Here is a 24,798-nt window from a genome sequence, read left to right on the forward strand (position 1 = left end):
CCCTCCCGAAGGCTGGGCCGTTTTCCCCCCTTTCCAGAATGCTGTCTGGCCGGAGACCGCCCGCCGTGAGGGAGCTCGCACACACCGAGGACTGCACCATCCGTACACACCAGCCCGGTGTGCGCGTTCCCGCCTCCAAAAGGACTGGGCCTGGACCAAACCACAAAAGGGACTAAGAGGGGGGCAGCGGAAGAAGAGGACAGGAAGCAATCCCACCCCAAACTTCCGCCTCCCTTTTCTCTACTTTGTAATTTATTGATCCGTTGCGGATGGGAGCCAGACACCCTGCACCTGCGGAAAGGGCCGGGGCTCCCCTGTCGGGCCGCATGCGGGGAGAGGCCGCCCCTCCCCTTTCTCTTGCCCAGTCGCGGGGCCCAAGTCTTCCTTCTTCGTCCGCTAGGAGGGGAGGGGAGACTCGCTGCTACAAGCCTCGCCCCCCTGTGCCACTCAGCCCTGGCCCGCTGCGTCTGGTCGCCAGTCCTCGGGGTCATCTGTGAGCGGGGTCCCCTGTCCCCCTCCTGTGTCACGTGTCCCCGGGGCCTTCCCGCCCCCGTGCTATGGCGGTGTCTGTGCCCAAGGGTCAGGGACGCGGCACTGCGTTCCCAGTTCCCCTTCGGCTCCGGGGTTTGCATGGGAAAATCCCTCTGTCAACTATGCCACTGGGTGATGTGGCGTGGGGAGGGGACGGACAGCGGGGAGCTCCCCACCCGACGCTCAGTTGGCCTCCCAGCCCCAGGCGTTACTCAGTGATCACGGGTAAAGACCTACTGTTTCAAGAGCTCTGGTATTGACCAGCCTTTTTTTGAGACAGGGTCTCACTTTGTAGTCCTGGCTGGCCTGGAACTCACTATGTAGATCAGGCTGGCCTCGAACTCACAGAGATCCGCCTGCCTCTGCCTCTGCACTGAGATTAAAGGTGTGTGCCACCATGCCCAGCTTTTGTCCTCAAGATGTTAAAAACTCAAACCAACACCTCCAGAATCAAGGCATCGAGGCCTTCCTGCTTCAGGCCTTCTAGGGGAGGCTGATGCCTGAGCCTGCCCTCTGCCCTGCCGGCCCCCACCCCCCGGAAACATCTCACTGGGGACACTGGTGTTTCCAGGAGCACGTTTATTCAGAGCTCTTGTCAGGTGGGCCGGCCAGGGGAGGCGCATCTGCGACAGCTGTGGCCAGGTCAGGGCTCCGGAGTCTCCAGCATGTCAGCCAGGGCTCTGGACAGGAGGACACAAAGGTTAGCCGTCGTGACCCTGCCCATTTCTCAGGACGGACCCCGGAGTCCCAGGACAGCTCTAACCCACAGTGGGCCAGCCCCTCTCTCCACAGTCGGAACCGCACCCCCCCCCAGCCCGGCCCACACTTACTGATACAGGGAGGAGGAGAAGTAGTCGATGTAGCTTCCTGTGAGGGAGCAGAGAGAAGAGGGAGCCGTGGTGGACTGTGGGGGAACTGAGGGCGGCGCGGCCTGGTCTAATTCCTGCTTGCTTCGCACCCCTAGCTCTCCAGCTTCCCCACCCTCAGTTTCTACTTCCTCTGGCCCCACACTTACTTCTAGGAGTGCCTTCAACCTTCGCTCCATCCCAGTTCCAGGCCAGATTCTGCGCACGCGGCCTTTGCCGTGGCCACACCCCCACCCCGCCCCACCATTCAGCCACGGCTTTCCTGGTTCACAGCTCGGCCGGCTCCAACCCCACTAGGGTCCACTCGGCTGGGCTCTGCCCTCTGTGGGTGCCCGCCCTCCCCCTTTGCAGCTCACCTGGAGTGCAGAGCGTCTCACAGACCAGTGGGCAGAGGTAGCAGAATTGACAGTGCTGAAGACAGAGAGGGTCTGGTCAGGGAGCCGAGTTGGGAGCACCCGGCGCCCGAGGCTAGGGAGAGGGTCCGAGCTCATATCGGAAGGAGGCACGGAGCTCGGGAAGGCCTCACCTGACACTGGTCACAGTGTTCCCCCAGGTTCTCCTCATCACAGTGACAGCTCTCACATTCAGTACATCTCTGGGGACAGGAAGAGCCTGGTCAGAGGCGCCCCCAGCCCAGAACCCCTCAGGAGATGGTCACTTCCCTGTCTGAAGCCAGGTGGCTCCTCAACCACCCTCCCCGGCTTCCTATCTCAAGATAACCCCAAGTGGTCCACCCTCTCACTGAGGGCAGGACCTGTGAGTGGTTGCAGACCCCGGAGGCTGACCCTCATCGGAGGCCGTAAATGCTTATGCCACAGCCTCCCTGCGCCGGCTTCTGGTCTCCAGCTTGTTCTGGAGCGTTTGTTTTTGTCTCCCCTACTCCCAGGTTCCGAGGCCTCCCACCGGCACCCCAGGGCCTGCCGGGCAGATCCGGGCTAGGGACCTACATTGCAGAAAGAACAGTAGCCACACAGGGACCCTGGCTGGTAGTTCTCGTACTCCTGGGCCTCGTGCTGACCTGTGGGGACAGGAGGCAACAGTGACTGACCAGTGGGCTAACTCTGCCTTCTCCACTCCCTCAGAGCCAGCTCACCTACCTGTGACCTCACGGCTCTCCTCCTCACTGGAGCCTTCTCTGGCCACATCCCTCCCAGCTAGGGGGTTGGGGATGATGGTGAATGGGAGCAGGTTTTCTTCCAGGATCTCCTCCTCCTCCTCAGACTCCTCCTCCTGCTTCCTGTGATGGCTCAGGGGGGTCCGAACCTCAGCTCTGTCTTCCCTGCTCTCTTTCTCATCTTTTTCTTCCTCTTCTTCATCTTCCTGGCTCATGGGGAGGCCATGACCCTCCTCCTCCTCCCCTTGCTCCTCCTCCTCCTCCTCCTCCTCGCTGTGGGCTCCTTTGCTCTGCCCTGAGTCTTCACCGCCCTCTTGAGAGTTACGGTCAACTTCCTTCTTTGATTCTTCAGAACCAGCCCCTGTGGGCTGCAGGGGCTGACGACCAATGTCACCTTGGACAGACTCTCTGTGACCCTGACTGGTCTGTTCATCTTGATCTTGTGGCCTGTGGCTGGGGTCCTTGTGGCCTAACTCAGCAGAAATGTCCTCGTCTCTCTCCCTGGAGAATACTTCTGTCATGTATTCTTCTGGGAAGTCCTCCTCCTTGTCGGGCTTGTGGCGTTGGGGTTGGTGGCTGAACCTGACTGTTACCTCCTCTTCCTGACTCTCACTTCCGAGACTACGGTGAGTATGTCTGGGAGACTGGTGCCAGTGTTCAGTGGATACAGCCTCATCGTCCTCTTCCTCATCTTGGTGACTTTGATGACCATGGCTGGGGACATGATGGTAGTCTTCATCTGAGTCATCCTCATCATCTTCCTTCTCGTCGCCTCTGTGTCTGTGGGCCTGGTGCCCATGCTCAGTGGAGCCGCCATCATCATCATCTTCATCATCATCATCATCATCATCATCATCTTCATGGCCTCCGTGTCCATGCCTGGAGATGTGATAATGGTCTTCATCGGACTCATCCTCATCTTCTTCCTTTCTGTGGCCTTGGGTCTGGTGCCCACGCTCAGTGGAGACGTCATCATCATCCTCTTCTTCATATTCTTCATCTTTGTGGCCTTGGTGGCTCTGGTGTCCATATTCACTGGAGTCAACATCTTCTTCATCACCTTCATCACGTCTGTGGCTGTGGGCATGATGGTGTTCATCTGAACCCGCTCCATCTCCTTCCTTTGAGTGGCTGTGGTGACCATGGGCCTGGTGCTTATCATCAGAGTCCTCCTCCACTTCCACCCCCTCCTCCTGCTCCCCATCGGCATCTTCCCCTCCGTGGCCCTGGTGAACCTGGCTGGCGATGTGATGGCGATTCTCACTGGAGAAAATGCTATCCTCATCTTCATCGTCAAGGCTAGGACTCCTCGGTCTGGGGAAGTGGTTCTCAGACTCTGCTGAGTCTCCCACATCTTCATTATCATGCCCATGAGCACGTCTGACATGCCCTCTAAAGACCTCTTCGGAGACATTCTCCTCTCCAGCCTCGTGAGCAGGGTACCTGTGGTCTTGGAGCTGGTGGCCATATTCCCTGGAGAAATCTTCATCCTCTTCTCTGTGATCTCTGTCCTTCTCATCTCGATGGCCCCCGTGGCTGTGGATGTGGTGGCCAAACTCCGCTGACATGTCCTCTGAAGACCCACGGATGTCTGCATTGTTGTTCCAGTTGCCGAGGCCTAGCCCAGCCCCTCTCAGCTCCTGGGTCACCGCTGGAGGGACCAGCAGGCTGGCCACTGTCACCCAAAGGAGACAAGTGTGCAGCCATGGCCCCTGGAAGCCCATGGGGACGTTTAGCAGTTGAGGTTGGCTTCAGCTGCCTCTGATGGGTCCTTGCGCCTCTCCTGCTCTGACTTTGAGGTTGTCTTTCTTGGGTGGGTGGTATTCTCTCCCACTGTTTTCTTGTCTATCTTCCTCAGGTCTTGGATGCCTCTCTGAGGATGTCCCCTTTGGGGCCCGTGACCCTTGGTTCCAGGACCTCCCTTCCCACTGCTGGGCCAATGGGGTCTGTCCCCTCCCCTCCTTGTGGCTAAATTTATCCTCAGCCTAAGTTATTCTGGTCACTCCCTGCCTGCCCTCCCCTCCTGTTCCTCTGGCTCAGGACAGGGTGGCGGAGGGGTCTTCATGGCCAGGAGGGGGCAGGGACTTGTCTTTGGACTGCCCCAAAGCTCAAGTTTGGCCACTTGAAGGCCAAGGCTAGACTTTCAGAATGCTGTGCTGGAAGAGCCTGGGGCGCTGTGAGATGAGGAGTAAATATGGGCGCCAAGGGACCTGCCATGCAAGACCTGGGGGACACTAGTGAGGATGTGCGGCCAGGATGGGACGCTTGGTGTGGAAGTGGGTGACATGCAGAGGCTGTGGAAGAGAGTGAAGGAGTCCTGTCCCCAACACCCCGTGACCTCCTGTCCCTGGAACTCAGATCTGGGGGCAGGGGACCAGGCCAGAGCTATAAATACAGCAGGGGGAGGGTGCTGGGGGGTCAGGTTACGAGGCCCCAGCTGTCCCCACCGGAGGGACTTGGCAGGAGACAGCTGTCACCCTTCTCAGAGTCAACACTGGTCAACATACCCATGCTCTTGGGGTTTTTGTCCTTTATGAATCAAGCTCCCCACCGCCACTGTAGTCACCGGTTCCGAGGGTCCCGGCTCTTTCTGAGGATTCTGAACCCCTCCGACTCTCCAGCTCTCACTGTGCCTGTCCTCTCCTGGCCCGTCCCTCTGTCTCTGATTCTGAGACTCTGTCCTCTACCCTCTCTCTTTGCGTTTCTATCTTTCTGTCTCTATCTCTGTCCTCCTCTCTCTCTGGGTCTCTGCCTCCCTCCCCACCCCACCTCTCTGGGTCTCTCTCTCTCTCTCTCTCTCTCGGTCTCTGCCCCCCTTTCTTTCTCTGGGTCCCTCTCTTAGTTTCTGTCTCTCTCTCTCTCTCTGGATCTTTCTCGCAGTCTCTGCCCTCTGAGTCTGTGTTTCTCCCACGGCCCGCTCTGTCTCTTTCCTTCCTCTGCTCGCTCTGTCCTGGGAGGGTCTTTGGTCCCCTCCCCGACCCCACCCCCGTCTAGGCAGCCCAGTCGGTCCCTCCTCCGCCTCGCAGACCGCCCTCTTCCCGCCTCCCGTGACGTGTTCCCCAGGGCTCCCCGCCCCGGGCTAGGCTGCGAAGTTGCGGATCCGGTTTGGTCGGGCGGGTCGGCTGCTGGGAAGAAATACACGGAGCCCCAGGGGCTGCGGCGGCGGCGGCATGGTGGGGCTGGAGAAGGAGCAGGTACCGCACAGCGCGGGGCTGGGTGTGAGCGGGTTCCAGGGGCGGCGCCAGCCCCGCCGGGACCGGAGGGATGCCGCGGGCGCGGGGCCGGGAGTTCCCGGACCGAGGAGGGGCTCGGGGTCCCGGCTGAGCCTGCGGGAGGAGGACACTGCAGTTCCCAAGGTGTCCCCGGGGCGCGCGGGGCTGTCTTCGCATCCCGTGGGTCTGACCCGGGTCCTCGCCCTGCCCTTCTTGTTCCGGTTCTCAGAGCTGGATCCCTAAGATCTTCAGGAAGAAAGTGTGCACGACGTTCATAGTGGACCTCTGCGATGATTCGGGGTGAGCAGTTCGGGGCTGCTGACCTGGCAGCCCAGGTTCGGGGGCCCTGCCCGCGGCAGACGGGCTCCGTCCCCACACACCGGACTCGCCCTGCTCATCGCAGACAAGGCCTGCCCACCCCAGACAGACCCTTCTCTGCCCCGCACAGACAGACCCCACCCACCGCAGACAGGCCCCGCCCACCCAGACCATTTCCCGCCTCCCCCTCAGACTCTTCCCTGCCCTTGGTTTGGGCCACTCTGCCTAAGGCACACCTCGGATTCTGCATTCTCCCCCTAGCCGGGGGTGGGGGAGCGTGTAAACGCTTCAGGGATCCCTTCCGTGTCTTTGTGTCTCGTCCATGTGTCTCTCTTTGTGTCACGTTGTCTCTGTCTGCCTTGGCTCTCTGTGTCTTCCCTCCACTCTTGCTGGCCCGGCGAGCACAGGCGAGCATAGCCCTGCAAGCCCTGCCAGCCGAACAGAGCGCTGCCGCTTTGGGAGAGTAATTCTCTTCCTGGGCCACGCTTGTCACCTGGGCACAGAAAGCTACTCCCTCCTGAGGTTGCTGTGCAAACTAAACAAGGTCACTTTGGGACGGTTCTGGAACTCTGCCCACCATCTAATAAACACCCGGAAATATCTGCAACTCCCTCGAGAAGAGGGCAATTACCACTGTGTGCTGTGCTGTGGGTGGCAGGGGACCCAAGCGAGCCCCGTAGGGTCTCCCAGCTCCATCCGTGGCCTCCCTGGCTGGGTCCACTTTAAATCTTCTCTCAGGGTGGGCTTTTGGCCTGGGGTAGTCATCTCTTTTCCTCAGTGTGCCTTTTTCAGGGGCCTGTTGTCCCACCGTGGTGGGGCGGGAAAATGTGCAAACAAACACACAGACTGGTTTACTGACGGCAAAGGAACAGACAGGGTGACAGAAGTCAGTGGGAGCTGGGAGCTGATGGGCACAGGTGTCACTGAGGAGATGTTGCAGTGTGGTGCCTGGATGTGGCTCTGGGCCTTGGAACTGCATGTTCGAAGTCCTCCCTAACGACAGCCCGATGTGACCTGAAGACAGAGCAGAGTTCAGGGTGTAAAGAACATTGCCATGGGCGAGGAGGCTGGTGCCAGACCTCCTGGGCACTCAGGGGCCACCTGAGTGTGAGGTTTGTGGGGGCTGGGCAGGCTCTGTGTGGGAACTGTGTGAGGATGGATAGGAGGTCAGGAAGCTGAGAGTGAACATTGGGGACCAGGGCTCCTGGGTCGGGGGGCTCCTGGGTCGGGGGGCTCCTGGAGACGGACTACGGGGGGGATACAGTCATCACAGGAGAACAAGCAGGTTTGAAAACAGACAATGAGTGCACCCCTGCATCTGTGTACATGATGGGCCTTGGGAAGCGGGGTGGGGAGGGTGAGGACCCAACTGGTACTTAGCAGAAGGCTGAGGCTCACCCTGGGGTCTCAGAGGTCCCAGCTATGGGTGGAAATTGAAACTGTGGAAGCAGAAGAGGGAAATGCAAAGGCCACCCCACAGCCAGTTTTCCCTCCCTCCCTCCCTCCCTCCCTCCCTCCCTCCCTCCCTCCCTCCCTCCCTCTCTTTCTTGCCTCCTCCCTCCTTCCTGCACGGAAAAGTTTAAACATCTGTCTCTGGGCTTAGGCTGTAGTTCAGTGAAGCACATGTACTTAGCATGTTTTGGGTCCCATTCCCAGGACCAAAACCCAAACCCAAGAAACCCACCCTGTCATTCAAACACTCAGGAGACAGAGTCAGGGAGATCACTGAAGGAAGGTCTGGGTCAACCTGGGCTACAGAAGCAGACCTTATCGAAAACAAAAACCAAAACCAAGCCGGGAGGGGCTGGTTCAGTGGTCCCAGCACTGGCTGCTCAGTCCCCAGCACCCACAGGGCGGCTCAGTCCCCAGCACCCACAGGGCGGCTCACAAACATCTGTAACTCCAGTTCCTGGGGACCCGACTTCCTCCTCTGGCTTCCACAGGCACTGCACATACATGGTACCCAGACAGACAGACACGCAGGCAAATGCTCACACAAAAAGATAAAAAACAAAACGCCCACCTACCCGCCCGTCCCATCTCCGCCTCTAAGACGAATGCTAGCCACCACTGTCCACCTCCTTCCCGGAAGCTTCTTAACTCTCTCTCTTGGCTCCTGCGGGTCTTGGGCTAGATAGAGTGTCATGACGGACAGCCGGGAGGCAGCATGGCGGTTGGGCTTTGGGGAGAGGGAGGATCAGGCCAGGGTTTCCAGAGTGGGTGCATTCCATGGTAGCCGGCCACCTCTGACGGTGAGGTGACACCTGAATAGCGCCATTGTGCCTCAGAGCCACACAGAGCAAGATGTCAGGGCAGGCAGGCACAGGAAACGCTGCCAGCGCCACGTGACCAGAACTTTCTTCTGGGGTGACAGTGCTCACTGTCCATGTTGAGGATGGAGACAGTAATGGTGAGGGAAGCCTGAGGTGTGAACTGTGATGAGAGACTGAGTTTTCCTTGGATGTTATTTTGGGTGTGCTCCCAAGTGCAGGTACAAATGTGTGCACGTGGATACAGGGCCGGAGGACAACCTCGGGTGGTGGTCCCCACACACCACCTACCTTGTTTATTGAGACAGTGTCTCTCACTAGCTTGGGGTGACCTGGCTGGGCCGGCGGCCAGTGAGCCCCGGGAACCCTTGTCCCCTCCTCCCCAGCACTGGGCTTACAACTGTTTACCATCACACCCATGTTTATGGGTCCTAAGGTCAGAACTCAGGCCCTCATGCCTTCAAGGCAAGCACTTTCTCCCCCGAGTTTATTTTGACTTGTTAAGTTGGGTTATAAGGAGTCCCATATAGACAATAGACCCCTTGGGGCTAGGTGTTCCAGAATGTTCCATGTAGACATTTTGACTAGAAGAGGGAATGGGGTGGGGGGGCAAGAGTGAGGTCCAAATGGGTAATTGGATCCAGTGGGGGAAACTGAGTGGCCTTAGAGAAGGAGGAGATTGTGTCCTTCACTGCAGCTACGGGAAGACAACAGGCCGGAGGCACAGACCTGACGTGTATCCTGTGCGTGACCTACTAGCATGGCCTGCATCAGCACATCTGTAAAACTGCTGCTTACAGTAGGTGCTCAAGGTGCGCTGGTGGACTCTGCACTCAGGAGGTGGAGCAGGAGCATCAGAAGTTCAGGGTCGGCCTGGGCTGTAAAGCTAGTTTTAGACCAACTTGGGCTCTCAAAAATCAAGGGATGGGGGCTGGAGAGATGGCAAGTGGTTAGGAGCACTGGCTGCTCTTGCAGAGGACTTGAGTTCAGTTCCCAGCAGTCACGTGATGCCTCACAGCCATCTTTAACTCCAGTCCCGGGGATCCAACACCCGCTTCCAGCCTCCACAGGCACCACACATGTATGTGGGCACTGACTCATGGAAGCAAATACTCATACATAGAAAACAGAAGAACATTTTAGATACCGGGTGGTGGTAGTACACGTCTTTAATCCCAGCACTCAGGACACAGAGGCAGATCTCTGTGAGTTCGAGGCCAGCCTGGTCTACAGAGCGAGTTTCAGGACAGAGAAACCCTGTCTTGAAAAAGAAAGAAAAAAAAAATTAAGATAAACCAGCCCCAAGAGGCTCAGTTAGAATGTTTGCCTAGCATGCCCTAACCCTGGGCTCCGTCCTCTGCACTGCTAAGGTAGTGCACACCTGTAATCCCAGAACTCTCGAGGCTGAGGCAGGAGGATCAGAAATTTGAGGCCAAAAATAAATAAATATATGAGAAGAAATAATTTGTGATCAGCTTTGGCTGTAGTAAGTTTGAAGCCAGCCCTGAAAATAAAAGTGCCACTCCTGAGTCAGCAGCTCACGTAACTTCTGGACCTGCAGGCGAGCCCCACTATTTGAATTCCTTTTAGAGTCGGGGCCCAGGAGACTTAGCTGTGTCTCCCCAGTCCCTGCTCCTTGCTTTTGGAAACTAAGGCGACAGTTCAGCTTAGCACAAGCGACACTTGTACATTTATGATTTTTATTTGTTTTACCTATATGGGCATTTTGCCTGCTTGTGTTTGTCCGCCGTGTGCCTGTATGGTGCCTGAGATGGCCAGGATCCCCTGGGTTTGGAGTTACAGATGGTTGTGAGTTGCCATGTGGGTACCGGAATCCAGCTTGGGCCTCTGCATGCATTCTTAATCCCCGAGCCGTCTCTCCAGCCCACTGTGGCCTTATTTAGAGGGGAAAACACTGTATCTAGGAGACCAGAAACGGAAACCATCATCTGCTGCCTGTTTCTCAGAACGAGAAGGAAACAGGCAGGGAGGACTGCACTGGGATATGCTGAACAGTGAATAAAGCCACCACTGCCTGGGATATGCTGAGCAGTGAATAAAGCCACCACTGCCTGGGCTCAGCAGGCAGTGAATAAAGCCATCGCTGCCTGGGTTCAGCAGGCACTGAATGAAGCCACCACTGCCTGGGATATGCTGAGCAGTGAATAAAGCCACCACTGCCTGGGCTCGGCCGCCCGCTCCTGCCTTTCTGCCTGAGGGAGTGAGCCTGGGGATGGCTGAAGCATGCCAGGCCAGCACCAGCAGGGCACCCCCCTTGCGGTCAGGGAACACTGGAAAAGTCTTGACTTTCCTACTCTGTAATTCTAGGCCATTTAAAGCTCTGTTTAGAGTTCATGGTCTCCAGCTGCGGCTGGTTGCTAGTCTCACTTAAGGAAACACTTCCTGGTTTTCTTGGCTCCTCTGAGTTCCTAGGAGCTTTTACTATCTTGTATTGGAGGAGGAAATTTAGTCTCAGAGAGGGGGAGATGCTTGCCCCAAACCGCACGATGGCTTCATCCTCTGGTACCCAAACTTTGAATCATTCTTTTGTTTTGTTTTGTTTTTGAGACAGGGTTTCTCTGTGTATCCCTGGCTGTCCTGGAACTCACTCTGTAGACCAGGCTGGTTCGAACTCACAGAAATGCACCTACCTGAGTGAGTGCTGAGATTCCAGGCATGAACTACCACACCCAGCTTTTTGTTGTTGAATCTTTACAATTTTTTTTTTCTGTTTTAAATTTTCGGTTTCATAGTATATGTCATCTTTTGGGGTACCTGCCAATGGTCGTCTGCCATTCTTGATTCTGATCCTGCAGGCCAGTCTACCTGTCCTGGCTTATTTGGGATGAAGCATGGCTCTAGGGGGTCTTTGCCTCAGTCACTTCCCGGTAGTCAAAGCCAGCACTGGGTTTGCTGTGGCCTCTGTCTCCGGGGATGCAGGGTCCATGTGGACAGGATATGGACATTTGTACAGGATGGAGTCAGTGGGGACACCCAGGATTCACGCTCCACCCTCATGCCCCCAGAGGGACCTTGTGCCAGTGTGGGAGGCCTCGGGACGTCCACCCATCTGTGGCCGTGGAGGATGCCTTCGGGGCAGCCGTGGTTTCGGAGTGGAACAGTGATGAGCACACTACCGAGAAGCCCACAGATGCCTACGGCGACCTGGACTTCATGTATTCCGGCAGGAGGCCCAGCAACGTGAGGCCTGCATGTCTGGGCCACCAGGAGGGTGGGGCTGGGACAATGGCTCAATGTGTCTCCCGGCTGGCCCACCCTGTTCTTGGGTGCTTCTAAGTGCCTGTCCCTCTCTCTCTCTAGGTCCTTGCTGCTTCCCAGTCTGTCTGTCTGTCTGCCTCTCTCTGGGTCTCTGTCTCCCCCCCTCTCTGGGTCTCTGTCTCCCCACCCCTCTGGGTCTGTCCCCCGTTGTCTCTGTCTCTCTGTCCCCCACGTGTCTCTTCCTCCTGTGTCCACAGTTCCTCCGGCTGTCTGACCGCACAGATCCGGCCACTGTGTACAGTCTCGTCACCCGCTCTTGGGGCTTTCGTGCCCCAAACTTGGTGGTGTCAGTACTGGGGGGATCGGGGGGCCCCGTGCTCCAGACCTGGCTGCAGGACCTTCTGCGTCGTGGGCTGGTGCGAGCTGCCCAGAGCACAGGTGACCACAGGGCCCGCCGTTGCCCGGGCTGGAGGGCATTGCCCCGTTTCCACGCCTCACTGTGTTCCACTCTGTCCCCTCTCTGTCTTACACAGGGGCCTGGATTGTGACAGGGGGACTGCACACAGGCATAGGCCGCCACGTGGGTGTGGCTGTGAGGGACCACCAGATGGCAAGCACCGGGGGCAGCAAGGTGGTTGCCATGGGTGTAGCCCCCTGGGGTGTGGTCCGGAACAGAGATATGCTGATCAACCCTAAGGTAGGAATGGGAGTCCGAGAAGAGGCCCTGACCCGGAGTGCTGGTCTGAGGGAGGAGGGCTGGGGAAGATCCTTGGGTCTGAGGGAGGAGGGCTGGGTCTGGTCCTCCAGATCTGCTGGGGAACGTTTTGTCCATTCCTAAAGACTTCTCTGTGTGGCATTGTCCTCAGGGTTCATTCCCTGCGAGGTACAGATGGCGTGGTGATCCTGAGGATGGAATTGAGTTCCCCCTGGACTACAACTATTCTGCCTTCTTCTTGGTGGACGACGGCACTCATGGCCGCCTGGGCGGTGAGAACCGTTTCCGCCTTCGGTTTGAGTCCTATGTGGCTCAGCAGAAGACTGGCGTGGGAGGTGAGTGGGATTTGTGTTCAGGAGCCAGCATACAAGACCCCATGGGCCAGGTGTTCTCAAGATTGGGCAACTTTTCTCTGTTAAGAATCTTGTCCATTGCCGGGCAGTGGTGGCGCACGCCTTTAATCCCAGCACTCGAGAGGCAGAGCCAGGCGGATCTCTGTGAGTTCGAGGCCAGCCTGGGCTACCAAGTGAGCTCCAGGAAAGGCGCAAAGCTACGCAGAGAAACCCTGTCTCAAAAAAACAAAAAAACAACAAAAAAAAGAATCTTGTCCATTCTGGGCAGTGGTGGCATACACCTTTAATTCCAGCACTCTGGAGGCAGAGGTAGGCAGATCTCTGTGAGTCCTAGGCTAGCCTGGACTGCACAAGGAGTTTCAGGAGCTACATAAAAAGACCCCTTCTCAATAAAACAAATAAATAAATAAATTTAATTTAATGGACAGAAAGAGGAGGGTGAAGAGCTGGCTCAGCAGTTAAGAGCACTTTCTCTGTGAGTTTGAGGTCAGCCTGGTCTACAAAGTGAGTTCCAGGACACTTAGAACTGTTACACAGAGAAACCCTGTCTTGGAAAAACCATAAACAAACAAACAAAGCATTTAATTAGGGGCTTGCTTACAATTCCAGAAGCCTAGTCTACCATCATCATGGAGGGCCGCATGGCAGCATGCAGACAGACTTGGTGCTGGAGAAGAAACTTAGTTCTGCATCCAGATCCTCGGGCGGCAGGAAGAACAGTGACCCTGGGCCTGGCTTGAGCGCTCGCAGCCTAAACGCCTACCTCAGTGACACTGTTCCTTCAGTAGGGCCACACCTCCTCATCCTTCTCAGACAGTGCCGCTCCCTGGGGGCTAAGCATCAAGTCATATGAGCCTGTGGGGCACGCTCATTCAAAACCGCACAGTTACTCTCTTACTTTGTGGCAGTTTTATCAAGAATGTGTGATTGTGGGGCCAGTGAGAAGATTCAACAGGTCGAAGGCACTTGCTGCTAAACCTGGGGATTGGAATTTAATCCCGAAACCCACATGGTACAAAGGGAGAATCAGTTCCTGCAGGTTACCGTCTGACTTACACACACATATACACATGAAATAAGTTTAATTTAAAAAAGAGAGAATATAGTTTTAGCTGGATGTGGTGACTCACACCAGTGATCCCAGCACTTAAGAGGCTGAAGCAGGAGGACCATGAGATTGAGGCCAGCCTGGGCTCAAGGGACATCCTATCCCCTAAAACCCAAACCAACAACAGCAACAAGAAAAGAAAACACACATTTAATTGATCTGCCTCCTTTCCTTGTGTTATATCTTCAGCCCAGAGCTCAGGGCGGGTGGTGTGGAGCCTGGCTGGCAGACCCCGAGCCTTATTTGGCGGGGGTGGTGGTGGTGGGTGGGTGGTGGGGGTGGTGGGTGGTGGGGGTGTAGAATCACCACCCAATCACCTTTACGCTTTCACTGTTGGACTGTCTTGGTATTTGTATTTCCTTTGCTCCTTGAACCTTCACCTCGCTGGGCTTTGGAGTAGTTAGCCAATCGTAAGAGTGACTCAGGAGCCAAGAGTCCAGGTTCCTAGCTCCCCCTCCCTTCTGAAGTTAGGGGGCCCCACCCTTGACTTCTGGCACTGGTGCTGAGATGTCCTCCCTGCACTCAAGAGGGGAATGCGGGAAGAATGCGGGAGGTCAGAAGTCCAGGTTGTCCTTGGTTCCATAACGAGTTTGAAGCCAGACCTGGGTGCATGAGACTCTGTCTTAAAAAGTCTGGGGGTGGGATGAGGACGCTGGGAAGTGACCGGCAGAGAAAGTGCTTGCTCTGCCAGAGTGAGGATCTTGGGGTTCATAACAAGTTGGCTGCAGCAGCACACATCTGCAATCCCAGCTCCCCTATGGTGAGATGGGTGACGGAGATGGCTGACTTGGTGTATGCACTGTGCAGCGGTGTCTATACCAAGAGACCTTCTCCAAAACAGGGCGGAAGGTGAGGACCTGAGCTTGTCCTCAGCTCCACACAAACACTATGGCACGTGCACACCTGTTCTCATCCTCGTGATCACACACACACACACACACACACACACACACACACACACACACACACACCATACAAAACACATACTAGTAATAAAATCTCCTTCCCACCTCGAAGTTCACGGAGAGTGACAGTGTTTCCAGGCCAGTGCGGTGACTGAGCAAAGGCACCTGCTGTCTGCTGCTGTCTACCCCAGGACCCGCAGAGCAGGAGAGAATAGACTCCCACGGATGGTCCTCTGACCTCCACCTATTTGTGAGCACCATGCCCCCAACACTATATAATGTAATATAATATAAATAAATGTAATACACATTTTCAAATTTTTATTTAAAGAATAAGAAGAATGACAATTCCCATGAGTACTGGCCACAAGGTTGAGCCAAGGTCACTGTCTGCCCTGGGACTGCTGAGAAATGCAGTTCTTCCCCATCCCCAGCAAAGGCTGACAGAAGGTGACCAAGTTCCCCTTCCCCCTTTCTCTCAGGGACTGGAATTGACATCCCTGTACTACTTCTTCTCATCGATGGTGATGAGAAGATGCTGAAGGTATCTGGAGCTGCATGCCTGTGTCTGAGGTGGGAGGAGAGCTGAGGACCAGGACTCTCTGTCCAGAATCTCAGGGATGTGGGGACTGGAGGACTGGACCCTGATTAGCTCTCCCTTGTTCCTGAAGCGGATAGAAGATGCCACTGAGCTTCGGCTCCCCTGCCTCTTGGTGGCCGGCTCTGGGGGTGCTGCAGACTGCCTGGTGGAGACCCTGGAAGATACTCTGGCCCCAGGGAGTGGGGGACTGAGGCGAGGCGAAGCCCGAGATCGGATTAAGCGGTACTTCCCTAAGGGAGACCCCGAGGTCCTACAGGCCCAGGTATGGCATTGTGCAACCAAGCGGGAAGAGCCGGGCACCCTGGCTGGCATGCCCTAAGGGTAGTGGGACCACAGCTCTTGGCTGGGGACTAGAGTTCTGTGTTCTGCAGGTAGAGAGGATCATGACCCGGAAGGAGCTGCTGACGATCTATTCTTCGGAAGACGGCTCTGAGGAGTTTGAGACTATCGTTTTGAGGGCGCTTGTGAACGGTAGGATGGGCCTCCCACGCTGTCCTCAGATGTTTGGTGGCCCTCTCTCCTCCCTCCATCCTCTAAGCCTGAGGCCACGCCCCTTGGTGTTTCATCTTTTTCCTTTTGGTTTCTGCTTGATGATGCTGGACAGTTTTCTCCAGACACTTTCACTATTTTCAAATGCCACTTCCCTGTTGGATCCACTCATCCATAAGTCCATTAATCTCTTCACATCTTCATCTACCCACCACTTCACTCATCCTTCATTCTTCATCTGTTTCCCTTCACCTATCTGTCTTTCATCTAGCCTCCTACCCATTTACCACCCACTTATCCATCCATCTACCTACCCATCCCCTATCCATCCATATACCCATGCATCCATGCATCCATCCATCCATGCATCCATCCATCCATCCATCCATGCATCCATCCACCCACCCATCCATGCATCCATGCATCCACTTGTCCGTCTATTCATCTATCCACTTATATATCTATTCACCCATCTGCCTACCTGTCTCTCTGTCCATCTATCCAACCATCTAGCCATGCATTCACTCATTCACCTACCCACCCACTCACTTGTCCGTCCATCCATTCACCCATACATCTATCCACCTTTAATTATTAACCACTCACCAGTCCTTTAACTAGTCATTGACACATCCATCAACAATTCTATCCACTTATTCATCTTTCCATTCATCTTAAATCTCACCACTCTGTGAGATGTGCTGGTGGGTATGGGTTGTAGCTGGCTGAAGAGGCTGGTGTGACCACTGCAGCTGGCTGAGGCTCAGAGTGAGGAAAGTAACTTGTGCTAGTTCCTCAGCTAATGCCTTTCTGTGGCTGAGGATTTAGGTTTGTGTGATGTGGTCTCTAGCATGCAATATTTCTGAGGAGATAAGAGCCTAATAGTTTATATATGGCAGGGAGAGCTGTAGTCAGGAACTGCAAGGGATGCAGACCCTCCCAGCAGAGGAGTTGCAGGCCAGGACTTTCCCCTGAGAAGCAGGGGTGGGGCACCAGGACCAGCCTATGTTGGAGCGGCCCCTGTGAGTGGGGAGAGCAGTCTGGCTTGGAGAGATGAGACCATGAGACTGCAGTCACATTGAGCATGGCTGTGGCACTTGAAATGTGCTGTGGCCCTGGGGACTGGATGGGAGGCATGGCATGGTGGCTCAGGGATTGATGGGCGGATCCCGGGGGTTGCCTTGCTGAGTAATTTGGCCTCAGGAAAGATGGTGTGGTACAGCGTGAGCAAGCAGGGTAGCGGTGGGAGGCTCTCGCCTTAAATGACGTCAAGTTAAGGTACAGGGAATTTTTTAAGGGGACATACATCCACTGGTCCACCCAACTCTTCATTCATCTATCCATCTGCTCACCAATCCCTCTTCCAACCTACCCACCACCATCATCTCCACCCATCCCTTCACCCATCCATCCGTGGATCAGCAAAAGCTTATCAACCGTTTGCTTTCTTTCTCTTGATACTTTGGAAAAAGTATAAGAGATTACAGAAGAGATTACTACTTAGTAGTAAGTCCACTCTCACATTTTTGCTTTTCAAAATGAAACGGGAAGTTGTGTGGTCCTGCCCCTCTTTGGACCTCTGTTGGCCCAGCCATCAACCTTAGGGAATGCTGGACAAGCTGAAGATTGCCCCCATTTGGAACTACTTCTTGTCAATGTTAACATTGCTGTCAAGAGGTCCATTGCGACTCCAGTTTTATAGATGAAGGAACACCCAAGTGGACATCTGCCGGACGTTCCCATCTTTCCCCTGAGACGCCGCCTCCCCCTCTCGTCCTTCCAGCCTGTGGGAGCTCTGAGGCCTCAGCGTACCTGGATGAGCTGCGTTTGGCTGTGGCTTGGAACCGTGTGGACATTGCTCAAAGTGAACTTTTCCGCGGAGACATCCAGTGGCGGGTGAGGAGTCGGGGCCAGGGGCTGAAGACCCTGCAGCCGGCCCCCTTTCCTTCCTGGCCGACTTCTTGTTCACCTGGTCCTGCCTTCCACTGGCATCTGTCCAGCCTTCCCTCAGCTGTCCACTCACCTCTGGTTATTCCTCTGTCCCTGACTTGTTCCTCGTCTCCCTTTGTACCAACCGTTCATCCGTCACCTTCGTTATCCGCCCACTCACGATGTCCGTCCATCCACCCACCAACCTACTCCGTATATCCATCCACCCATGGATCCTTTCATCTGCCCGTCCATCAACCCATCCCTCCCTCACTCATCCGTCCATCCACTCACCAGTCCCTTCGCTGTGGCACTGTGCCTGGATCTCTTGTCCTTGGCCCCCGAGTTCCCAGGTCTGTATTGGCTTATCACGGTCCCATCCCCCCTCTCCACAGTCTTTCCACCTGGAGGCCTCTCTCATGGATGCCCTGCTGAATGACCGGCCTGAGTTCGTGCGCTTGCTCATTTCCCACGGCCTTAGCCTGGGACACTTCCTGACCCCCCTGCGCCTGGCCCAGCTCTACAGCGCGGTGTCCCCTAACTCACTCATCCGGCTTCTTCTGGACCAGGCGTCACACGGTGGCAGCGGCAGAGCCCCACCTATAAAAGACGGGGCCGCGGAGCCCCGGCCTCCTAATGTGGGGCAAGTTCTGAGGACACTGTTGGGAGAAACATGCGCACCGCGGTACCCGGCCAGGAACACCCGAGACTCCCAGCTGGGCCAGGACTGCAGAGAGAATGTAAGGACCATCAAGGCGCATGGTGGGACAGTACGATGGGCGAGGGCAGTGTCTGAGAGGGTGTGGCAAGCTCAGGGGTGGGGCCAGGCTTTGCAGAGTCTCTCTGCTTTCAGGATCAACTGCTTTTGGACTGGGCCTCCATGCAACCATCAGCGGATGCCAGCTTCGAACAAGCGCCCTGGAGTGACCTGCTCATTTGGGCTTTGTTGTTGAACCGAGCCCAGATGGCCATTTATTTCTGGGAGAAGGTCAGTGCTGATCCTCATTCTGGAATCCTCACCTTGGCCTCTGCACTTACAGACACCCAGGCTCCCTTGGGCTGCTCTGACCTCTGACCTCACCCAGCCCGCACTCTTCCTCTTTCCTGTTGTTTGTTTTGCGGCAGGGTCGTGAATAGCCTCGGCTGGCCTTGAACTTGATATTAGCCAAGGGTCTTCTTGAACATGTACCACTGTCCCTGGTTCATGTGGTGTTGGGAATCGAACCTAAGGCTTTGTGCACACTAGGCAGGCACCCACCCCGTGGGTACTGCCATCCCCGACCCTAGTTTTGTCTTCTGAGATGGAGTCTTCCTGTGTAGCCCAGGCTGGCCTGGACCCTGTGAGTCTCCTGCCTCAACCTTGTGAATGCTACACGTGACACACACCATAGACACTCAGAACTTTTTTAAGAACAGTGACGACATTGTGTACAACTGTCTGTCTTCCCAGCCCCCAGTGCTCCCAAGCACCACTCAGCTAGTCTGTCTGAGTGTGAGGCCAGCGACCCTGCTAACCCTGGGTCAACCCTTGGCCTCTTCCTGTCTCTCCAGGGCTCCAACTCGGTGGCCTCGGCCCTTGGGGCGTGTCTCCTTCTCCGGGTGATGGCTCGTCTGGAGTGGGAGGCCGAGGAGGCGGCCCGACGGAAAGACCTGGCAGCCAAGTTTGAGAGCATGAGTGTGGGTGTGTTGGGGAAGTTGGGGGAGGACCTTGCGGGTGTGCGGGTGTGTGTGTGGGGGGGTGCAGGGGGGGGGGCGCCTCTCCACTCTCTCCATCCGCCCTCACCCGGACCCTCTGGTCCCCAGACCTCTTTGGAGAGTGCTACCACAACAGTGAGGAGCGAGCCGCGCGCCTGCTTCTCCGCCGCTGTCCCCTGTGGGGAGAGGCCACCTGCCTTCAGCTTGCCATGCAGGCCGATGCCCGTTCGTTCTTTGCCCAGGATGGGGTGCAGGTGAGCATGTGACTCAGACAGCGTGTCCCTAGAACAGTGGCTCTCAGCCTGTGGGTCGCCGCCCCTCTGGGGGTGAACAGCCTTTCATAGATGCCACATATTTACGTTACAGTATTTACATTAAGACTCATAACAGTAGCAAAACTGCAGTTAGGAAGTAGCAACGAAAATAATGTTATGTTGGGGGTCACCACAACCTGAGGAACTGCATTAAAGGGTCGCAGCGTTGGGAAGTTGAGACCCACCGGGTTAGAGAACGTCCCATGACGTCTGTTTTTCCAGAGAAGACCCTGCCTGCCACCACAGCAAGACCCACCCTCTGTAGCTTTGGCCGCCAGGCGGTGTTGTTGCTGACAGGAAGTCCCATTTCTCATACAGGAAGTCCTTCTCGTTCCCACAGGCAATCCCACTCCTCCCAAAGAAAGTGCGGCCACCTCAACAGGAGGCTCTTCCCACTGGACACTGTTTGCAGCTCTGCCCCCCACAGTTAATGACTCCCGTGTGGGAGACAAGCTTTGGTTTAGGAAATCCTTCCCCGTGGGAAAGCCCCGTTCACTCCCACGCTCTCCACTCCGGACACTCTAACATTTTGAAAACTACCAATATCAGGAATTGAAATCTGAAGGGAGCTCAGACATTCCCACACTCAGTGAAGTTCCGTCCACTCACAGGAAGTCCAGTTTACTCTAACAGGAAGTCTGGTTTATCCCAGCAAGAGGTCCTGCTGTTACCTGTTGAGATGATTTTAGTTGGCACTTCAGCGTCCCCTGCGTTCAGCAATGGTGACCTTCATGGATTCCAGCTCTGCTGATTACTGGTTGTTTTTCTCTGTTTTTGAACAATCTTGTGTATGAAAAGGAGAAAAGACTAGTACTCCACCTCTGGGGTTAAGTGATCTGGTCCCTGCAAGGTGCTTCACAGATCTTCTGCCCTGTATGTCAATAAAAGTTGCCTTCTCTGGGCCTGGAGAATGGCTCACTGGTTAAGGGCACTGGCTGCTCTGCAGAGGACCTGAGTTTGAGTCCTGCCACCCATGTGGCGCTCACAGCCACCTGTGACTCCAGTTCTATGGGATCTGTTCCCTCTACTCACTTACCTGGCCACCCATGCCCAAAGTGTTGTCCCACTGGGTAAGAATAAGACCACTACCACAATTTCTGAGCTAAATCTGAAACATTTTTGTTTTATAACAAAACATAGCTTTAGCCATCACAATGGTGCGCAGACATCCATGCATGTAAAACAGCCAGACACATTAAGGGAAAAGTTGGCTGGTCTGGCAGTGGTGGCGCACACCTTTAATCCCAGCACTCGGGAGGCAGAGGCAGGCGGATCTCTGTGAGTTCGAGGCCAGCCTGGTCTACAGAAAGAATTCGAGGACAGCCAGGGCTGTTACACAAAGAAACCCTGTCTCGAAAAACTAAAAAAAAAAAAAAGTTGGATGTTCCGTTCTACTGGGTACACCTGAGGAGGCTGCCTTTGCCCAGTGTCCCCCAAACTCTAACAGTTGAGACCCGCATGTGGAAGCTTGCTCCGCGCCCTGTCAGGGTCTTGGGTTGGGTGCTGTGGAGACTCAGGCTCTACCATTCCCACACTCCACAGTCTCTGCTGACGCAGAAGTGGTGGGGGGAGATGGACAGCACCACGCCCATCTGGGCCCTGCTTCTCGGCTTCTTCTGCCCGCCCCTCATCTACACCAGCCTCATCACCTTCAGGTCAGTGCTCCGGGGTCCGGGCTCAGGCCCGCCTTCCTGCCCGTTCCCCCCTCCTGAGTCTCCCACTCTCTGGAGGGAATGTTCTGGAAGGTGAGGGTTAGCGGGGTGCTTGCAGTGTCTCCGTAGGCAGCTTCTCCAGCTTTTAGACATGGCTCTGCAGCGGTGAAACTCAGCCAGTCTCCCTACACTGTGTGTGGAACAACAAGTGTGGGTCTTTCTCAAGCGTTTCTCACTGTGTCCTGCCCCCCATGGCAGGAAGTCTGAGGAGGAGTCCACACAGAAGAACCCTGACTTGGACATGGACAGCAGCATCAATGGAGCTGGTCCTGTCGGGTGAGTGAGACCTCGGCACTGGGGTGAGGGTGTCACCGTGGGACTGTGTCGGCCCGCTTCCCGTCAGGCACTGGAGCGCGGCCTTCAGGGAGAACTGGGCGTTTAGGAGAGGACGGCTCCAGTGAGCTTCTGAAGACGCTGAGGTGGTCTCCAGCGCGCTAGAAGGCCACGCTCAAGGACTGACTTGAAGTTTGGTCCTTTGCACCAGGGAGATGGCCCTGCAGGTAAAGGTGCTTTCCACGTAAGCCAAAAGACCTGAGTTCAGTGCCCAGATTCCATGATGGAGGGAGAGAAACAATCTTTTCTGTTGTTGATTTTTTGAGATAGAGTTTCTCTGTGTAGCCCTGGCTGTCCCGGAACTCACTCTGTAGATCAGGCTGGCTTTGAACTCACAGAGATGCACGTGCCTCTGACTCCCGAGTGCTGGGATCAAAGGTGTGTGCCACCACCGCCTGGGTCTCCATGAAGATCAGATATGACAAGGCTCAGTATGTGTAGGCTGAGTACTTGTCTAGCCTACTGAAGGCCCTGGGTTCCATCCCTGGCCAAACACACAACACAAACCCTACAGGAAAACAAAACAGTGAGGAGAGAGCCCCACAGTGCCTGCTGGCCACGCACGAGGAAGTGAGCTCAGATCCCAGCCCCGTCATACAGATCTAGGTGTGGTGGTGCATGCCGCACTGGGGCTGGGAGGCTCCGCCCGCCAGCCTGTGTAGCCGAATCAGCAAGCCTGGGTTCAATATGAGACGGGAAGCGATCCAGGAAGACATCAGACATCGACCTCCGATCCCCACCTGTCCTGCTGGGTTCTTAGTCTGGTTAATAAAATAATTTAGAAATGGACCGGGTAGACGGAGAGAGGAAACAACCCCTTTTGCCATGGAGGTTGGCATGCAGCGGCATGGTGGAAATCGGGGCGGGGTAGCACTTCAGAGAATGAGCGAGAAGGCCCAGAGCACCACGGAGAGCATGGCCAGACTTTGGCATGTATCCTAACAAACAAAAGACATAGACAAGGAAAAGTGCTTTTCTGAGTTAGGAGTCAGAACATCCGCAGGATGCGTGTGGAGGACCAGGAGTGCTGCATGGGGAGGCTTCCCCCACTCCTTCAGGTGACTCAGACTCCCTGGGGCGGGGGAGGACTCCGACTGGCAGGCTGTGCGGGATTAACTCTTTAAACACCTTACAAGATTTTGTTTTATTTTTAATTATGTGTCTATGTGTAGATTTGTGTGTTGTGGGGTATATGCATGTGAATGCAGTTGCGCGCTGAGGCCAGAAGAGGGCGTCAGAATCCCTGCAACTGGAGTTACACAAGGTTCTGAGCTGCCATGGGAATTGGGAAATGTCAACACACACACACACACACACACACACACACACACACACACACACATTCACACCCCAAAACAACCCCCTTACAGCTGTCACCTCAAATGGAATAAGAGATAGCTTACTCTAGAGCCAGACATGAATGACCTAAGCCTGGGATCACTGAACTAATTTAGTTCTATGTTCCAACGTGAAAACAGTTTCATGGAGTTTTTATAGTAACAGAACATAGAAAGTCATAAATCAAGGTATTTTAAAAAAATACATGGTTCTGCAGAGCAAGTTCTGGGACAGCGATGACTACACAGAAACCCTGTCTTGAAAAAGAAGCAAGCTAGCCAACAAAACCCATCAAGTGAGCAGAGAGGGCAGACGGAAGAGCCACAGCCAGGCTCGGGTGCCATCGAATGGGGCTTTATGACGTTAATACACTGCAAATTTGTGTCTGTTTATCATGACACTGGATCTGGTACTGAAGACAGGCTTAAAGATAACCCAATAGAAATTAGGCTATCTGATGGTAACAGCTAAATCCTGCCTAGTCTCTGCTGTCTTTATTAATTCATCGGCCTCTGCGGACAGCGTCTTTCCAAGAATGCTCAGGTACAGAGCCAAACCAGGTCCTCCGGAGGAGCAGCCAGTGCTCGGAATTGCTGAGCCAATTCTTCAGCCTCTTAAGTTTCTTCTAAGTCACAGTTATTTATTTATTTTTTTTAAACTTGTGCATGTGTGTGCTTTTGGGGGTGGGGCGGGGGAGGGCAGGGTGCATGCCACAGCATGGGTGTGGAGTTCAGAGGACAGCTTGTAGAAGCCAGTTCTCTCCTACCTTGGGGATCAATTTCATGCTGTTTAAGCCTGGTGGCAGAGGCTTGTATGTGCTGAGCCTTTTCCTTGGTCCTGGATTAATTCCTAACAATAGGTGACATTGCTGTGTGATGATTAAGTAGTTTACAATGAGCTGTTTCCACTCAAGGCCAGAAGTAGAGTGTTGGGGCACAAAGGTCCCTGTGCCCACAGATCACTAGGAAACCAAGAATGTTAAACACACAGGGGCCTCTTCTCAATGGAGGATCTATCTATCTATCTATCTATCTATCTATCTATCTATCTATCTATCCATCCATCCATCTATCTATCTCTATATATTATATATATATATAAAATAATACATATATATATATAATTTTTATTTTATGAGCATTGGCGTTGTACTTGTGTGTATGCCTGTGTGAGGGTGTTGGGTCCCCTGGAACTAGAGTTGACAGCTGTGAGCTGACATGTGGGTGCTGGGAATTGAGCCCAGGTCCTCTCGAAGAATATTTAGTTCTCTCAACTGCTGAGCCATCTCTCCAGGCCCAGGAGTTGGATTTTGTTAACAACCTGCTGACCTTTTTGCTATCTGTGGCGGCAGACCTCACCCACCTTTTGCTATAGAGGCAGACCTCATCCAAGTCTCCCAGAATGATTACCCCAGATTCTTCCCTCCCTGGACCATTACCCATCCTTAGGGAAGATGTCACATGTATTTATGGCCTGCTGGCCTCTATGCTATTGGTCCGAGACGTCACTAGATCCTAGGCCCACCCTCGTGGTCACACGTACTTTGTAGAGAAGTTCTCAGTCACACCTTAAGCTTTAGTGTGCACCTGGGATGGGAACGATTGAACTGATTACTGCCTGGAAACCTTCTCCCACATTGTACTGTTTCAGATTTGCTGGCAATGAACTGCCTGGCGTTAGACTCCCCGAGTCTGGTCCAGGTCCATGAAGTCAGTCTGCACCGGGTTTTCCTTCCCATCTCTTTGAGGATGCTGCCCTGGCACCTGCAGGGCCCCC

General features: G+C 54.9%; 3 protein-coding genes across 8 annotated transcripts in view; 2 read left to right on the plus strand and 1 right to left on the minus strand.

The window, feature by feature from the left end:
- Positions 1-931, plus strand: part of Ppfia3 (PPFI scaffold protein A3) — a 27,880-nt gene extending 26,949 nt beyond the window's left edge. For both annotated transcript variants that reach the window (XM_006986270.3, XM_042274865.2), the window contains one exon: positions 38-931. The gene's annotated coding sequence lies outside the window, so the exon portion shown is untranslated. The remainder of the gene's footprint in view (positions 1-37) is intronic.
- Positions 932-1,095: 164 nt separating this feature from the next.
- Positions 1,096-4,379, minus strand: Hrc (histidine rich calcium binding protein). The gene is made up of 6 exons (XM_006986269.4): positions 2,495-4,379; positions 2,345-2,415; positions 1,924-1,992; positions 1,754-1,808; positions 1,362-1,398; positions 1,096-1,211 (listed from the first exon to the last, which is right to left on the minus strand). Exons 1-6 carry the CDS (start codon positions 4,233-4,235, stop codon positions 1,175-1,177), a joined length of 2,010 nt encoding a protein of 669 aa, XP_006986331.1. The 5' UTR covers positions 4,236-4,379; the 3' UTR covers positions 1,096-1,174.
- A 1,186-nt stretch (positions 4,380-5,565) lies between these two features.
- The window catches only part of Trpm4 (transient receptor potential cation channel subfamily M member 4), a 28,074-nt gene continuing 8,841 nt past the window's right edge, over positions 5,566-24,798 (plus strand). For 2 of the 5 annotated variants that reach the window (XR_013052449.1, XM_076575285.1), the window contains exons 1-16: positions 5,566-5,705; positions 5,953-6,023; positions 11,338-11,512; positions 11,788-11,968; positions 12,064-12,227; positions 12,397-12,580; positions 15,094-15,155; positions 15,283-15,474; positions 15,584-15,683; positions 17,485-17,597; positions 18,026-18,370; positions 18,484-18,618; positions 19,182-19,311; positions 19,434-19,579; positions 21,182-21,294; positions 21,550-21,627. Coding sequence is in view for 4 of the 5 variants with exons in the window: in XM_076575285.1 (XP_076431400.1) it covers positions 5,682-5,705; positions 5,953-6,023; positions 11,338-11,512; positions 11,788-11,968; positions 12,064-12,227; positions 12,397-12,580; positions 15,094-15,155; positions 15,283-15,474; positions 15,584-15,683; positions 17,485-17,597; positions 18,026-18,370; positions 18,484-18,618; positions 19,182-19,311; positions 19,434-19,579; positions 21,182-21,294; positions 21,550-21,627 (2,213 nt within the window). In the remaining variant the exon portion in view is untranslated. Of the gene's footprint in view, positions 5,706-5,952; positions 6,024-11,337; positions 11,513-11,787; positions 11,969-12,063; positions 12,228-12,396; positions 12,581-15,093; positions 15,185-15,282; positions 15,475-15,583; positions 15,684-17,484; positions 17,598-18,025; positions 18,371-18,483; positions 18,619-19,181; positions 19,312-19,433; positions 19,580-21,181; positions 21,295-21,549; positions 21,628-24,798 lie in introns of those variants that run through there. The other 3 variants (XM_076575295.1, XM_076575290.1, XM_076575291.1) reach the window with 3 other exon arrangements.

Source organism: Peromyscus maniculatus, chromosome 1 (genome assembly GCF_049852395.1).
Source record: "Peromyscus maniculatus bairdii isolate BWxNUB_F1_BW_parent chromosome 1, HU_Pman_BW_mat_3.1, whole genome shotgun sequence".
In the NCBI taxonomy this organism is placed as follows: Eukaryota; Metazoa; Chordata; class Mammalia; order Rodentia; family Cricetidae; genus Peromyscus; species Peromyscus maniculatus.

What these genes read in the sequence shown, in the direction of transcription:
- Hrc (XM_006986269.4), bottom strand. Translation starts at nt 4,235, where the DNA reads ATGGGCTTCCAGGGGCCATGGCTGCACACTTGTCTCCTTTGGGTGACA. An exon ending in GCTACTGTTCTTTCTGCAAT is followed by an intron (nt 1,993 to 2,344) that starts GTAGGTCCCTAG and finishes TCCTGTCCCCAG; the next exon opens with AGATGTACTGAATGTGAGAG. An exon ending in AACACTGTGACCAGTGTCAG is followed by an intron (nt 1,809 to 1,923) that starts GTGAGGCCTTCC and finishes CTCTGTCTTCAG; the next exon opens with CACTGTCAATTCTGCTACCT.